General features: G+C 43.9%; 1 protein-coding gene across 2 annotated transcripts in view; it reads right to left on the reverse strand.

The window, feature by feature from the left end:
- Window positions 1-15591, reverse strand: part of DSE (dermatan sulfate epimerase) — a 285070-nt gene that overhangs the window by 41001 nt on the left and 228478 nt on the right. For both annotated transcript variants that reach the window (XM_086949131.1, XM_086949132.1), the window contains exon 3: window positions 4263-4516. In XM_086949131.1, coding sequence (XP_086805257.1) covers window positions 4263-4516 — 254 coding nt within the window. The remainder of the gene's footprint in view (window positions 1-4262; window positions 4517-15591) is intronic.

The following is a 15591-nucleotide window of genomic DNA, read 5'->3' on the forward strand; positions in this document are numbered from 1 at the left end:
GGAATAGTAGTTTTTACCCCTACGCTATCCAACGCTTTCCCTACTGTTTCACTCTCTGGAGTTGGAATAGTAATTTTTACCCCTACGCTATCCAACGCTTTCCCTACTGTTTCACTCTCTGGAGTGGGTATAGTAATTTTTACCCCTACGCTATCCAACGCTTTCCCTACTGTTGCACTCTCCGGAGTTGGAATAGTAATTTTTACTCCTACGCTATCCAACGCTTTCCCTACTGTTGCACTCTCTGGTGTGGGAATTGTAATTTTTACCCCTACGCTATCCAGCGCTTTCCCTACTGTTTCACTCTCTGGAGTTGGAATAGTAATTTTTACTCCTACGCTATCCAACGCTTTCCCTACTGTTGCACTCTCTGGTGAGGGAATTGTAATGTTTACCCCTACGCTATCCAGCGCTTTCCCTACTGTTTCACTCTCTGGAGTTAGAATAGTAATTTTTACCCCTACGCTATCCAACGCTTTCTCTACTGTTGCACTCTCTGGAGATGAAATAGTCATTTTTACCCCTGCGCTGTCCAACGAATTCCCTACTGTTTCACTCTCTGGAGTTGGAATAGTAAGTTTTACCCTTACGCTATCCAACGCTTTCCCTACTGTTGCACTCTCTGGAGTTGGAATAGTAATTTTTAACCCTACGCTATCCAACGCTTTCCCTACTGTTGCACTCTCTGGAGTGGGAATAGTAATTTTTACCCCTACGCTAGCCAACGCTTTCCCTACTGTTGCACTCTCTGGAGTGGGAATAGTAATTTTTACCCAAACGCTATCCAGCGCTTTCCCTACTGTTTCACTCTCTGGAGTTGGAATAGTAATTTATACCCCTACGCTATCCAGCGCTTTCCCTACTTTTGCACTCTCTGGAGTGGGAATAGTATTTTTACCCCTACGCTATCCAACGCTTTCCCTACTGTTGCACTCTCTGGAGTTGGAATTGTAATTTTTACCCATACGCTATCCAACGCTTTCCCTACTGTTGCACTCTCTGGAGTTGGAATAGTAATTTTTACCCCTACGCTATACAACGCATTCCCTACTGTTGCACTCACTGGAGTTGGAATAGTAATTTTTACCCCTACGCTATCCAACGCTTTCCCTACTGTTGCACTCTCTGGAGTGGGAATAGTCATTTTTACTCCTACGCGATCCAGCGCTTTCCCTACTGTTTCACTCTCTGGAGTTTGAATAGTAATCTTTATCCCTACGCTATCCGGCGCTTTCCCTACTGTTTCACTCTCTGGAGTTGGAATAGTAATATTTACTCCTACGCTATCCAATGTTTTCTTTACTGTTTCACTCTCTGGAGTGGTAATAGTAATTTTTATCTCTATGCTATACAATGTTTTCCCTAATTTTGCATTTTCTGGAGTGGGAATAGTAATTTTACATTTTACGCTATCCAATGTTTTTAATACTGTAGATTTTTATGGACTTTAAATAGTAGTTTTATTTATTATTTAGAATGAATTTAGATAATGTATTATGTTATTCATTTTAAAAATATTGAAAGTATATTTAATGTTTTTGATTTATTAATTTGTGGAGATCTATTTGTAATTTATAGTATTTTTAAATAATTTATAAGTAATTATAGTAATTATTAAAATGTATTATTAAGTAAATATATAATATATATTTTACATATGTGTTTAATGTTATATTATTATATATCTATTACTTATTAATTTTAAACATTACTAAATATTTTTAACAATGTTTATTTTATTTAAAAGTATTATTTACTTTTTTTACACATTATATTTTAACAGATATATAACGATATTTTTAATTACGATATTTTTATCATCGATATTTTCGTTCGATATTTTTGTACTTACCATGTTGTAGATAGGATGTCGATATTCTTGCCTTCGATATTCCAGCCTCGATGTTTCTGTAGGTTGATATTTTGTCTGTCGATATTCTGTCATAGATCCTTCAAGTAGCACAGTGAAGGGTGGGTATGGATTCCAGGTGCCTGGGACTGTACCATGAACTGCAGTGCATTGGTACTCCACATCCTTGGAAACCCTGGGGAGTTTCTGGCACACAGGACAAAACAAGCAATTGGCAGAAAAGTAGGTCAGCCCCTGTGTATCAGCCAGGTATAAATCCCTGGATTAGGCCACAGAGGAATTCCACATGCCTTGTCTGGAAACGATGCTTGTTTTTACCCCCATCCTCCAGCCAGCCAGAGCAAAGAGAGAGTCAGAAGGAAGAAGAGAGAAGAGAGAATGAAGGGGCCCTTAAAAGGCTTAATCAGGAAAGGATGTCTTTCTAACTTCCTTCCTGCCTGGATTTGTTTGCTGCCCATCTCTTTTTCTGAAAAGGCATTCCTTGCCTCTCTTGCTTGTCTAGGACTCTCTTATCTCTTAGGTGATTATGTACTCTTCTGGGTTCACATTTTAATTTCCCACTTGACTGCTACCTGACTTTAGTGCCTTTAGATGGTTCCTGTATATGAGTCCCATATTCCAATTCTAGGATAGCTGTCTGACTAGGCTCTGCCTTATAGCTCTTCTCCCTCCCCTTCTAAACCATCTTCTTAATCTTGTCTGAGGCATTTAATCCTTTCTCGTACTGATCCAGAAAGCTGCAAAAACAGGATTCAGAATATGAAGCTGTAGTGACTTTCGCATAAGGCGAGTATTAAGCTTTTGTATTTAAGGGGGGTATCTATCACACACTACTATTGAATGGTGACAAATTACCTCCCTGTGTCATTTCAGATTGCAGATGTTGCTGTTGGCTGTTTTCCTACCCTGGGCGGGATCTCCTGTCTGCGTTTTGTAGTCACTTTCTATGGTAAATTTCTAAGGGTTTCCTGAAATATAGTGCCTACTAGCATCAACTCGAAGTGTCTGGTAGGGGGGGCAAAGGAGCAGGCTGCACCATATACAATAGTTGTGGTCCACAAACCCTTTGACTTTATGCAATGTACAGGTGTGCTATTTTGCCAAATTGGTTAAACTCTACAGGAAGTTGCATTTTAATTCTGGTGATTACGCTTAATTTCCAGAGAAGAGTTACGTTGTTAACAATTCAACAGCTAACGAAGATACCTACTGTTGAGTCATTTCTAGAAATGGGTTTGTAACTTGTGTGGGTGGGACCTTCCTGCCCACAGTGAGATGGTATAGCAATGGTGAAGATAACTACAAGATGATGGCCCTCATAAAGAATGACCTATTAACTTCATATACGTACAGTAACTCTACAACACAAATCAGAGAGCTTTGCATTTTCTATCACACCCGACACATGCTGAGTGCAATAGAAACGGAATCCCCTCTATACATTTCAGCAGGTCAAATCTGAAGATATCTATCAGGAGGACAATGCCAGTAAATCCCTGGACATGAGTATTCTGGTTCTGATAGCACCAACATTTTTATATCATGCTCTGTTTTAGGGACAAAGTTAGCAAATATGCAATGATTATCATGCATAATATATTCCACACACCTTAGTGTCGATTGTTGTGCAATAATTATCACACATACCCGGAAGACTTGTATTAACGGTCTAACACGAAGGCCCATCACTATAATATATTGAAGGTTCAAATCAGTGACTGTGAATAACATTTTTAAAAGGATACAAATGGGAACACATCAACATACAGTGTCCCTTTAATTAACCTGCTTGCCTTTGGGTACATTTGCAACCAATGTGTACCATTGGAACCAGCTGGATGAAAGGCAGTGGAGGACTTCTACCAGTCTGATTTATAATGAGGGATCCAACGTTTAAGTTTTTTACAGATTTTTACAGATAAATACAGACAGAAAACGATTTATTTTGCTGTCAGTATTTATTTTTAAATACATAAAAATACAGAAAATAAGTCTCCTTTGGATAATTGTTTCTACTGTCAATAATGATGCCAGGTCAGTATGTATACAGAATGAGAGGTAGGGGAGATAAAAAAAAGACCTTAGATTTCCTATTTAAGCTCAATTAAGTGCAGATCTAAAGTTATTTATGCTATTCTACAATGCAAGTGTTCTCAGATAACGCTATTGACCAGCATACTGCTGAGACCTTTTGGACAGTCAAATGTGAGTATACATTTATCAATCAAATTAATGTGGAAAAATACCCATTGCAGCTTCATTTATAGAGAAAACACAAAATAAAATTGGATAAATACAGATAAAATTAGCAAAAAATAAATACGGATAAATACAGGCGGAAATGTAAAAAAACAAATACCATAAAACCAGGATCCATATTATAATTACTAACCTTGGTTCATCATGACAAGGCTTCCAGCCAGCAGGGCAACACAATTGGTGGGCTGGTGGTTGTGCAAATACTGGAACCCCCATCCACGCCGGTATGACGTCTCGTACATATATCCAGAGGCACTGGCAATCACCTCCAGAAACCTTTCTTGCTGAGTCTTGTTAAGATGGTCATACAGGAAATCATATGCTGTGGCGAATCCAACCAATGAATGTGCAAGAGGGACTTCATCCCACGGGGCATCCTTCACTAACCTGCCAAAAGACAAATATATAGATGAGTGCGCTTGCGTGTGTTTTTTACACTTTAGAACACATATGTTCAACACCATTACCTAAGGGTCACAATCATGCCAAGCTTTGAGTAGTGGAGTGTGAAATTACTGAAATTTTGCAGCCTTAAATTTCCGAATTTTTTTGATTCTTCGTAAAGTTTGGAAACTTTGGAAAGTTGGAAAAAAACAGTAAATCTTGTGGGAGTTAAATTGCGAATAACTTCATTTTAATTTGTGGTGAAAGAAATATGCCGTGAAAAGTATGTTTTTGGAATAATTAGCCCGCCAAGACCTTCATTATGCAGTAAAGTTTACCGGCAGGTGACATTGTGTAAAATTCATAAACTCTGCATCTTTCCACGAAGTAAAAACTGTGCATGTCGCCCAACTTTGCTGACATAATTTTGATTGTGAACATCAATTGCTACAATAAATGACCATGTGATATTTAAATGACGATCATCTTAATTCACTGTAAAGACATGTAACTAATGCATATTTCTTAACAGTGTGCCCTGGTTGTGCCCTCGACGACAATAGCAGGACAACTCTGCTTAAGAATGATTTAAAGGTCCACAAAGCTTTATAGACAGAACTCGTGCGACTGCCAAGGAGGGCTGGATCACAGACATCCAGGCAGGTTCTCTTGCTATTAAAGATATGTTATTGGTATTGCAGCGCGAGGCCTGAGAAGAACTGACTGAGCAACAATGACAGAGGGAGACCTTCCCATGAAACCTTGGTGTATGCTAGTGTAGCCAAAACAACCGTACTTTGTCATGAATTACAGTTTTTGACATTTACAGCACTCTGCATTAAAAAATAAAGCACTGCTCAACCACCTTGATGCCCAAGCCATTGGCATGCCTCTCGAAAAATGTTATGGGAGTATCGAAAATGCTTACTTATCTGTGTGCAGTCACATAACACAACAAGCATTTGCAATGCAATAGGTCTTGCATTAGGAAAGTTTGAGCTATTGGTCTTGTAAATGACAATTGTTTTATGTGTTGGTTTTGAAAAAAGCTAAATTAATAGCTTTGTCATTTACAATGCTAAAAGTTATAACTTTTGCAAATGTGACACCTATAGCATTTGTAATGCTACATGTTTTGTATTTACGTGACTTAGATGTATTGATATTACAAATAACAATGGCTTTTCATTTTTTTTAAATAATGAATACTTACATAAAAGTGATTGTAATTTATATTGGCAATAGCTTAAACTTTTGTAAATAACTTTTGTGAAGATTATGTTCAGTGTATTTTATTGTGACGAAAATCCAACAAAAGTGAAATATTAACATCTTTTTGTGACATTTGTAATAAAGCTTGAAACATTGAGAAAACATATTTGAACCAGTTGTTGCTGAATGGTTGCACAGATTGATGCTGTGATGGCGCGGAGTGATGTTGTGGTGGCGACGAGTGATGCAGTGGCGTTCAGTGATGCTGTAGTAGCGCATAGTGATGTTGTGGTGGCCCTGAGTGATGCTGTGGAGGCCCTGAGTGATGCTGTGGAGGCCCTGAGTGATGCCGTGGAGGTCCTGAGTTATGCTGTGGAGGCCCTGAGTGATGCTGTGGAGGCCCTGAGTGATGCCGTGGAGGCCCTGAGTGATGCCGTGGAGGCCCTGAGTGATGCTGTGGAGGCCCTGAGTGATGCTGTGGAGGCCCTGAGTGATGCTGTGGAGGTGCTGAGTGATGCTGTGGTGGTGCTGAGTGGTGCTGTGGTGGTGCTGAGTGGTGCTGTGGTGGTGCTGAGTGATGCTGAGGTGGTGCTCAGTGGTGCTGTGGTGGTGGTGTGGTGGTGCTGAGTGATAATGTGGTGGTGCTGAGGGATAATGTGGTGGTGCTGAGTGGTGCTGTGGTGGTGCTGAGTGATGCGGTGGTGGTGCTGAGTGATGCTGCAGTGGTGCTGAGTGATGCTGTGGTGATGCTGAGTGATGCTGTAGTAGTGCTGAGTGGTGCTGTGGTGGTGCTGAGTGGTGCTGTGGTGGTGCTGAGTGGTGCTGTGTGATAATGTGGTGGTGCTGAGTGATAATGTGGTGGTGCTGAGTGGTGCTGTGGTGGTGCTGAGTGATGCTTTGGTGGTGCTGAGTGATGCTGTGGTGGTGCTGTGGTTGTCCTGAAGTTCCCAACTCTCCTGCCACTGCACCCTGCACTTCGTCAACCGGTGCATAGGAGATGTCCCTAGCGGGGGGTGAGATCTATCCAGGTCGACATCGACCACTGAGTTGAAGTCTCCTCCTATTATAATGGGGCCAGCTAAGAATCCCGCCAGAGCCCCAGACAGCTTGGTGAAAACGGGCGCCTGGTCTATGTTAGGCGCATACACACTGCAGAGCGCTATATCCTTGCCTTTCAGTTTCCCTTCCACTGCTACAAACCTACCCTCCGGGTCTACAATGTGCTTAGTGGATTGAAAAGGAGTCCCCGCCCGCACCCAAATCAGCACCTCTCTGGCGAATGCAGAATACGTGGTATGAAATAATTGTCCCCTCCACCTTCTCTGTAGCGCTATACCCTCTTGTTTCGTTAGATGCGTTTCCTGCAGCAGCGCTATCTGCACCCTTCTCCGAACCAAGTATGCATGAATTGTATGCCTTCGTGCCATTGTGTGCAGTCCCCTCACATTCCAGGTTAAACACTTTATTTGTCCGTTGTTAGCCATAATTACACGTTACATTGCAAAGTCCAATAGCGGCGTTCAGCCTGGCACACAGGGTCACACTCCCCCCCCAGTCCCAACTCAACAGAACCCCCCCACCCACCCCGCTTTGAGCACCCCCAACTACTCTAAGCGCCCTTCCCCCCAGAACAGGGCCCAGCCTAGCAAGCGCAGATCCCATCCAAACTTGTTGAAGACCTAGCTTCCTACCCCCAACAACCCGACTATCCCGCAGTCGACAGTACGGAGGCCTAATGGGCCCGAAAGGCGTCGCTCGGCTTCGAAGGTGGTCAACCTAGTCCCAGTACTTCCAGCCCATGATCCCCCCGTGCAAGGCCAACGTACCATCCCTTTCCCAGTGTTTGTCGCCATTCGCCAGCAAAGGCGTCCCCCAGGCACCTTACCAACCCGACATGGGGCATCTTCAGTCTCATTCGTCCATAAGGCCTCCCAACGTCTGTGGCATGACGTCCGGGCCCTTACCACTGTTTAAGTCCGATTGTTCTGCTTCCGAGCCAGTAACTAGGCCCTCCGCCTCCGAGCTGTCGCACGACCTGGATCTCGTAGTCCCCGACAGTTCCATTACCGCTTGCAGCGCTGCCTTTCTCTTGCCTTCAGTTTGTGATTCTGTCGGTTTCTTGGCTCTCTGTCGGCGCTTCCGGATCCTCTGTGATTTTCTAATCGGCTGCTGGGTCAGTTCATCCTCAGCCCTGTGCTTTGTCCCATCGGTGCCGGCTTTGTACGTGTCCCACCATGCCCAGGTGTCCGCCGAGTTGTGGAAGAATAGCGCCTTATCGTCCACCACCACCCTGAGTTTGGCCGGAAACAGAAGTGAATACGCCAGACCCTTAGCTCGAAGTTCTTTTTTGAGCGACAAGAACGAGGCTCGTAGCTTCTGCGTCTCGTACGTGTAATCAGAGAAAAGCGTCACTCTGCTATTGTCCACCTGGAAGGGGCCTACCTCCCTTGCTCGTTGCAACAGCCAGTCCCGGTCCTTGTAATGCAACAATTTTATTACTACCGGGCGGGGCTATTGGCCCGGTTTAGGAGGACGAGCCGGGACCCTGTGCGCCCGCTCCAACGTAAAGAAGGGAGAAAGGCCCTCTGGCGCCACCTCCGTCCTCAGCCATTGTTCGAGGTATCCCACCATATCGTCCCCTTCTTTCTGTTCCGGAAGGCCCACTAAGCGCACATTGTTGCGCCTGTTACGGTTTTCAGCATCCTCCGCCCTCCTCTCCAAGGCCTGGATGCGGTCCAGTGCGTCTCCTAGTCTCCCTTCCATAGTCTTGTGCTCGGGCAGTATCTCCTTGAGGGTGGTTTCCGCAGCTTTGACCCTATCCTTCAGTTTGTCGTGGTCGGCTCGCAATAGTGCCAGGCCCGTCGCCACTTGGGCAATATCCTGCTGTAGCACCTCCTTGGTGGCTTGCATGGCTTCCAGGATGCAATTTTGCAGCTGCTGCAGGTCCGTCGGGGATTGTGGCAGGCTTTCCGCCGCTCCCGAGCTCGCAGCTTCCTCCACTTTTCCCCTAGGTTTCCCCATTTCCGTTCACCGGAGGAAAGGAGGGGGGGGAGAAACTTCGGAGCTCTCTTCAGCCACTCGGTGGAGGGCGCCTTCAATATTAAGTGTCTGAAATCGACAGGGAGCGCCGCAGCCCGAACAACGTGGTAGCTCAAGCCCCCGCTCCGTCCCCAGCAGGCTCCAGTCAGCTCTGACCCCAGGTCACCAGGCCCCTCAGGGAGAGTGGGATTCAGTTCGCCAATGCAGCCTCCGGTGGCTCCAGTCGATGTCGTCCCGGAGTCCTCTAGCCGTCCGAACTCTGTTCCCTCTCGCTGGCGTCGCTCCTGCGACTAGGCCCACACCTCGACCCCTCCGTGGGGCGACAACTCACGGGAGTCACCTCTCGCCTCGTCGTCGTGGAGTCCAGGGCCTCTCTCAGGATACTACCGGATGCGAGCCCAGTGCGCCTCTGAGCCTGGGTGCTTACGTCTCTCGCACCACTGTTATGCGCTGAGTACTCCACGGCCCCTCAGTGCCAGGGCGGTGGCCATTTTACGCCCCTCAACCTTTGTTCGTAGGAGACTCAACCTACCCGGGCTGCAGGTTCGGCAATCTCCCCTGCTCACAGCTCTGTGGAATGATCAAGCGGGCTCAGGTGACAACCCTGTCGTCCCAGGCCGTCCCCCCGAAGAGTCGCCAAGGGGCTCGAGAGCCATCTCCGGGCGCCATCTTGTTCCATCGTCCCTTCGGCGCTTCTTCGCGCTTCTCACGAGCCGATGAGCGCCGTGGGCACCCAGATTCCGTCGCCTGAGGGTCCTTTGCTGTTCAGGTGCCCTTAAGTGGTAGAATGATGCACTTTAGGGTGGATTTCGTGCAGTTTTTCAGGATAAAAGCAGGAATCGGGAGCGGAGCTCCGGGCTCACGCCGCCAGTCCGCTCGGCATCCAAGCCACGCCCCCTCATTGATCTATTATATATACATATTTATTAGTGGTCAGTATTTTAAAAGAAATGTCTTCTATTGTTGCTCCCCCACATGTTTTGCCTGTCGCGGGTGAACCAAAAGTGGAATGGAAGTTATGGTACCCTATGTTTTTAGCATATGTGGAGATATTAGAGGAGGATGGTTGTTCCGCCAGAAGAAAACTTGATCTTTTGAGACATTGTTTGGGGGGACAAGGAATCAAGGAATTTACAAATTTACCCCCAATTGAAGGATCTGAGGAAACTGATGTGTTTGAGATTGCTGTCAAGCAATTAAGCACTCGTTTTGGTAAGAAAATAAATACTGTAATGGAAAGGTTCAAGTTTTATTCACATGCTCAAAAAGAAGACAAATCCATTGAAAACTATGTTTCTGCTCTACGTGCTTTAGCTGGTTCTTGTGCATTTGATACCATCAACTATGAGGAAGTATCAAGGGACCAAATCAGGATAAAAACTAAGAGTAAGAAAATACAAGAGAGATTGAGGTTGGGTACGAAGTCTCCTTTGAGTGTTGTCGTTAACATTGCCAAAGGCATTGAACAATCAGAAAAGTTTGTCAGTGAGATCAGAAGTCAATCTCAAAGTATTTCCGTTACAATTCAAGATTCTGCATCTGAAGTATCCCTAGTTACAAACCAGTCCTTTTCAAAGAAAACTCCGGGATGACGGAAATATTGCCCTTCGGCCTTCAAAACCTGTTCTCCCCTAAACAATGGTGGCCTGAGGATGCTGAAGCTCCTCCTAACACTCTTTCCTCTGCGCGTAACCTGGGCATCAAGTTTGATGACCAATTGTCATTTAAGCAGCAAGCGGCAGGCGTGGCTAGCACGTGCTTCCATATCATTAAATCACTAAGGAAGTTGTTGACCTTCTTCCACTTGCAGCAAGGAAAACAGTGGCAGTAGCATTGATAAAATCTAGACCGGACTACTGCAACAGCCTGTACGCAGGTACCAACAAAGCAGTGCTCCACAGGCTGAAGTTAGTCCAGCATGCTGCTGCCTGTCTAGTACTTCGCTGGCCAAGAAGGTCATCTGCTTCGGCCGCGCTCAAGACCCTACATTGGTTACCTATTCACAAGCGTGTCTTATTTAAGGTCCTTGTTATCACCTTTAGAGCCTTCCAGTCACAAGGACCCAGATACTTGTCTAATGGCTTTAAACGCTATCTAGCAGCACGTTGCTTGAGGTCCGCAAATCAAAATCTTCTGGTAACCCCCAGATTTAGATTGGCCACTAAAGGGGGGAAATCTCTCTTTGTCTTAGGCTCTAGGGCCTGGAACAAACTGCCACCCCAGCTTCGGCTTATATCTAAGGAGAGTCACTTTAGGAAATCCCTGAAGACATGGAATTTCTCCCTCACTGACGCGGCCTGTAGGGCACTGGTGTAAAGTTTGTAATGTGTTCTGAGTTGCCTCCAGTCCACCAACCTATTCCAGCTGGGTTGGCCTTGAGCGCCAAGATGCTCCTTGGAGTGGTAGTAGCGCTATATAAATGAGCCCTTACATTACAGTACAAAACAGTTCCTTTCAAAAAAGAATTTGAAGTCAGAGATAATAAGTTGGGTAAAAAGGAATTAACTCCCGGGGATAACAAATTTGGTAGTAGGCGTAATTTTATAATTTGTTACAGATGTGGCAGTTTTGATCATGTTGGAAACTTTAAGGGATGTCCAGCATTGAACAAAATATGCATAAAATGTAAAAGAACAGGTCATTTTAGAAAAATGTGTAGATCTCCTCAAAAAGTGAATTATGTAACTTTTGGTGAAGAGGAGCTGTCGGAACAATTTAGTGAATTCAATTGTATTTCTTGTGTGGGTACTAACTACACTAAAGGTTTTCCTTCTTGTGTCATATCTATCGATGGGGAAGAAACACAAATGACGGAGGACTCTTGTGCATGGTACACCATAATTGGTAAAGATGTTTTTAGAAATTTATGGGGAAACAGAGAACTACTTTCTCCTGAAATTTGACCTGGTGGTTATTCAGGACACAAAATTGATTTAGAAGGTTTTTTTCGGGCGGATTTGAATTTTCAAGGGAAAAGGACTAGAGGTAAGGTGTATGTAGCAACCAAGGGTGTGTCAATACTTGGTTGGCCTCATCAGAAAGAAATGGGGATGAAGCTTGACCCTAGTGCTTCTCCGTCAGTGTACATTGTGTCGGGGTGTAATGAAGAATTTGTGTCTAGCATAAAATAAATGTATCCTGTAGTGTTTGATGAAAAGCTGGGAGAATATATGGATTTTAAACATAAAATTGTACTTAAGAGCAATGCGATTCCGGTAAGACACAAAGTACGTAATGTGGAGAAGTGTGGCTCAGGGGTTAGAGGCGGCAGACCTGGAAGCTGAGATCGGCCCTGGACCAGGGTTCAATTCCCCGCCTCTGAGGGTCTTGGGCTCAAAAAATTCCACGGACTCGATAATTCTCGCTCCGGTGCCTTCTCAACTCACGGGTTCACACTCTGGGCAATAGCTTGCTTAATCTCCACAACGGCCCCTTGCGGCGGGATGCCTGGCTTTCACCTTGTGGATACCCTGCCGGGGTTATCTCACAGGGGAATACCAGGACGGGTTCCCTAAGCAAGCGCCGGGAAACCCTTTGTGGGTAGCTGTGCGCTATATAAGCTCAAATACATTTACATTTACATTTACATCTGGCTTACCGCAGCAAATTAAAAGAAATGTTATTGGTATTAGTCCAAAATAAGGTTATTGAGCCCATAGAATCTTCCCCGTGGGTTTCTCCGGTGGTTCTTTCACTTAGAGGTAATGAGGATCTTCGTTTGTGTGTCGATCTCCGCAGTCTCAATAAGGAAATTTGGACTGATAGACACCCTTTATTCACAAACTAATTTCTACATTGTCTGGGGCCTGAGTTTTCTCGACATTAGATTTGGCTAGCGCCTATCACCAGGTTGCATTGCATGAAGATTCTAAATGCTTAGCTACATTTATAACACCGGAAGGTATGTACCAATTTTTAAGGATGCCTTTCGGTTTAGCTAGTGCAGCATCTGTGTTCCAAAGACTTATGAAGGAGGTTTTGGAGGATTATTTTGGGGCAATAGCCTTCCAGGACAACATATTAATTTATGGGAAAGATTGTGAGGAACATGACAGTAATTTGAAGATGGTTTTGCAGAGTATACAAAAGAAATGGCTAACTCTCAAATATTCTAAATACAAATTTAGACAGGGAAAGGTTGAATATTTGGGGCATGAGATATCCAGTGAGGGTATCAAACCTAAGTTTAACCATGTTGCTAGCATTGTAGAAGCACCTGCACCTGCTAACAAGGAACAATTGTATTCATTGTTGGGCCTTACTGAATTCTATAGCAAGTTCATGCAAAATTATGCTTCAAAAGTATTTGATCTTAGATTGTTGTTGAACAAAAATGCAAAATTTGATTGGGGAAAAAACCAACAACTTGCTTTTGAAATGCTTAAAAAGGAAATTAGCTCGGGGCCATTCTTGAGACCATTTACCGTTGGGGAAGAATGTATTGTAGATGTAGGTGCTAGTGGTACAGGCTTAGGTGCTGTTTTGTTGCAAAAAAGTAATGGAATTGAGCATATTGTATCTTATGCATTGAGATCATTGCGTGGTGCAGAATGTAGCTATTCCACTATTGAGAGGGAATTATTCGCTTGCACTTGGGCTGCACAGCATTTTTGACAATTCTTGTTGGGAACTAAATTCGGGTTAAGAACTGATCACAAACCATTGATTAATATGTTAGCTGTGGGTGGTGGTAGAACATTAACAGCACGTTTGGCCAGGTTAGCTGCTAAGTTGCAAGAATTTCAATGTAGTGTTGAATATATTCCTGGTCGTTTGAATGTGCATGCAGACTGTATGTCTCGGTTGCCTCTGCCCTATGTTCTGGATTCTGACAATACCATGGAAGAATGTGTAGATGTAGCTTATACTATGGAAGATGTCGTGTGTGGCTGGTGTGTCTGGGGTCATTTCAGAAGAAGATTGGAAAAAGCTATGGTCAAAGATGATGTTTTGTGTAAAGTGGTTGAATATTTACGTGTGGGAAAGGAAATTGAATGGTGAGTTGAGTTTGTTTTTTAAGGTTAAGGATGAACTTATGTGTTTACAAAATATTGTCACTAGATGTGATAAGATTGTTCCTCCGTACGGTATTAGAGAGAAATTGGTGATTATTGGACATTATAGGACATATGGGTATGTCCTATACCAAGAGGAGGTTAAGATAATGTTATTGGTTGCCTAGTATAGACAGCATGGTGGATAGGTGGGTTAGAGAGTGTGCACCGTGCTCAAAGAGTGACAATTCTGTCAAAGCCTTATCTGCTCATATAACTCCTATTGAGTATGCTGGAGGGCCATGGAAGAAGTTAGGAATCGACATTATTGGTCCTTTGTGTCTGTCTTCTTCTAAAGAAGTTTTTGCTTTGGTTCTAATACATTAGTTTTCTAAGTGGCCTGAGCTCAAGGTGGTGGACAAAATTACTTCTTCTCAAGTCATTGAGTTTCTTGACAGTGTTTTTTGTCGTGAAGGTTTACCTTCTGAACTTATTTCTGATAATGGTACGCATGTCACCAGTAAGGAAATGGAATTGTTATTGAAGAATTATGGGATAGTGCATAAAAAGGGTTTCAAATTACAATCCCCAGGCAAACGGTCAAGTTGAGCGCTTTAATAGAGTTGTCAAAGAATCTATTTAGTTAGCTGTGAAGAGTAATATTGTTTGGAGAAAAGCATTGCGGGATACCTTACTTACTTACCGGATCTCTCCAAGTTCTGTAAGGAATATGCTACTTACCAGTATGCATCTGTTCTTGGCATAGAGGGCTGCAGAGTGGTACATTATGAATAGATCGCCATCTGGTGTTGGGCTCGGATGATTGCACTTTGTTTTTCTCTTGGAGAGTCTTTTGTATCTTGGTGACTCCTCCCTTGGTAGGTAGTGCGCATGGGCATCGGCTCCATCCTTAGATTGTTTTGCCATAGTAGGGTTAGATGGAGTAGTATAGTAGAATACAGATAAGAGTGCCCATGTAAGTGTATCTAAATAAGATAATGTTGGAACAGACACAGGTTTCCGGGGAGGCTGGGAGGGCATGTACCACTCTGCAGCCCTCTATGCCAAGAACAGATGCATACTGGTAAGTAGCATATTCCGTTCGAGGCATATGGGCTGCAGATGGTACATTATGAATAGACTATACAGCAGTTCTCTCCCTAGCGGTGGTCGCCCGTGTCTGTTGCAACTGTCTGAAACAATGTTTTTAATACTGCTTGTCCCACTCTAGCTTGTTGTGTTGTGTGCACATCTACATAATAGTGTTTTGTGAAGGTGTGCGGTGTAACCCAGGTAGCTGCTTTGCATATGTCATCTAGTGGAATGTTTCCCAAAAATGCCATAGATGCTCCTAGTTTACGTGTAGAGTGAGCTCTAGGAGGAACAGTTAATGTTCTCTTTGCCTTTAAGTAGCATATTTGAATGCATTTTACAATCCATCTGGCAATGCCCGCTTTGGAGATGGGATTGCCTTTATGTGTAGGAGAAAACGCAACAAATAGCTGTTTTGTCTTTCTGAAAGTTTGTGTTCTTTCTATATAGTACAATATGGCCCTTCTAACATCCAATGTATGTAGGGCTCTTTCTGCTACTGTTTGTGGTTTTGGAAAGAAAACCGGTAATTCCACTGACTGATTGATGTGGAATGCTGAAATTACCTTTGGTAAGAATTTTGGGTTTGTTCTAAGAACCACTTTATTTTGGTGTAACTGCATAAATGGTTCTTGAATCGTAAAAGCCTGCAGCTCACTTACTCTTCTAAGTGACGTGATAGCTATGAGGAAGGCCACCTTCCATGTGAGGAATTGTATTTCACACCTATGCATAGGTTCA

The sequence above is a fragment of the Lissotriton vulgaris genome, unplaced genomic scaffold, assembly GCF_964263255.1.
Source record: "Lissotriton vulgaris unplaced genomic scaffold, aLisVul1.2 SCAFFOLD_1618, whole genome shotgun sequence".
Lineage (NCBI taxonomy): Eukaryota > Metazoa > Chordata > Amphibia > Caudata > Salamandridae > Lissotriton > Lissotriton vulgaris.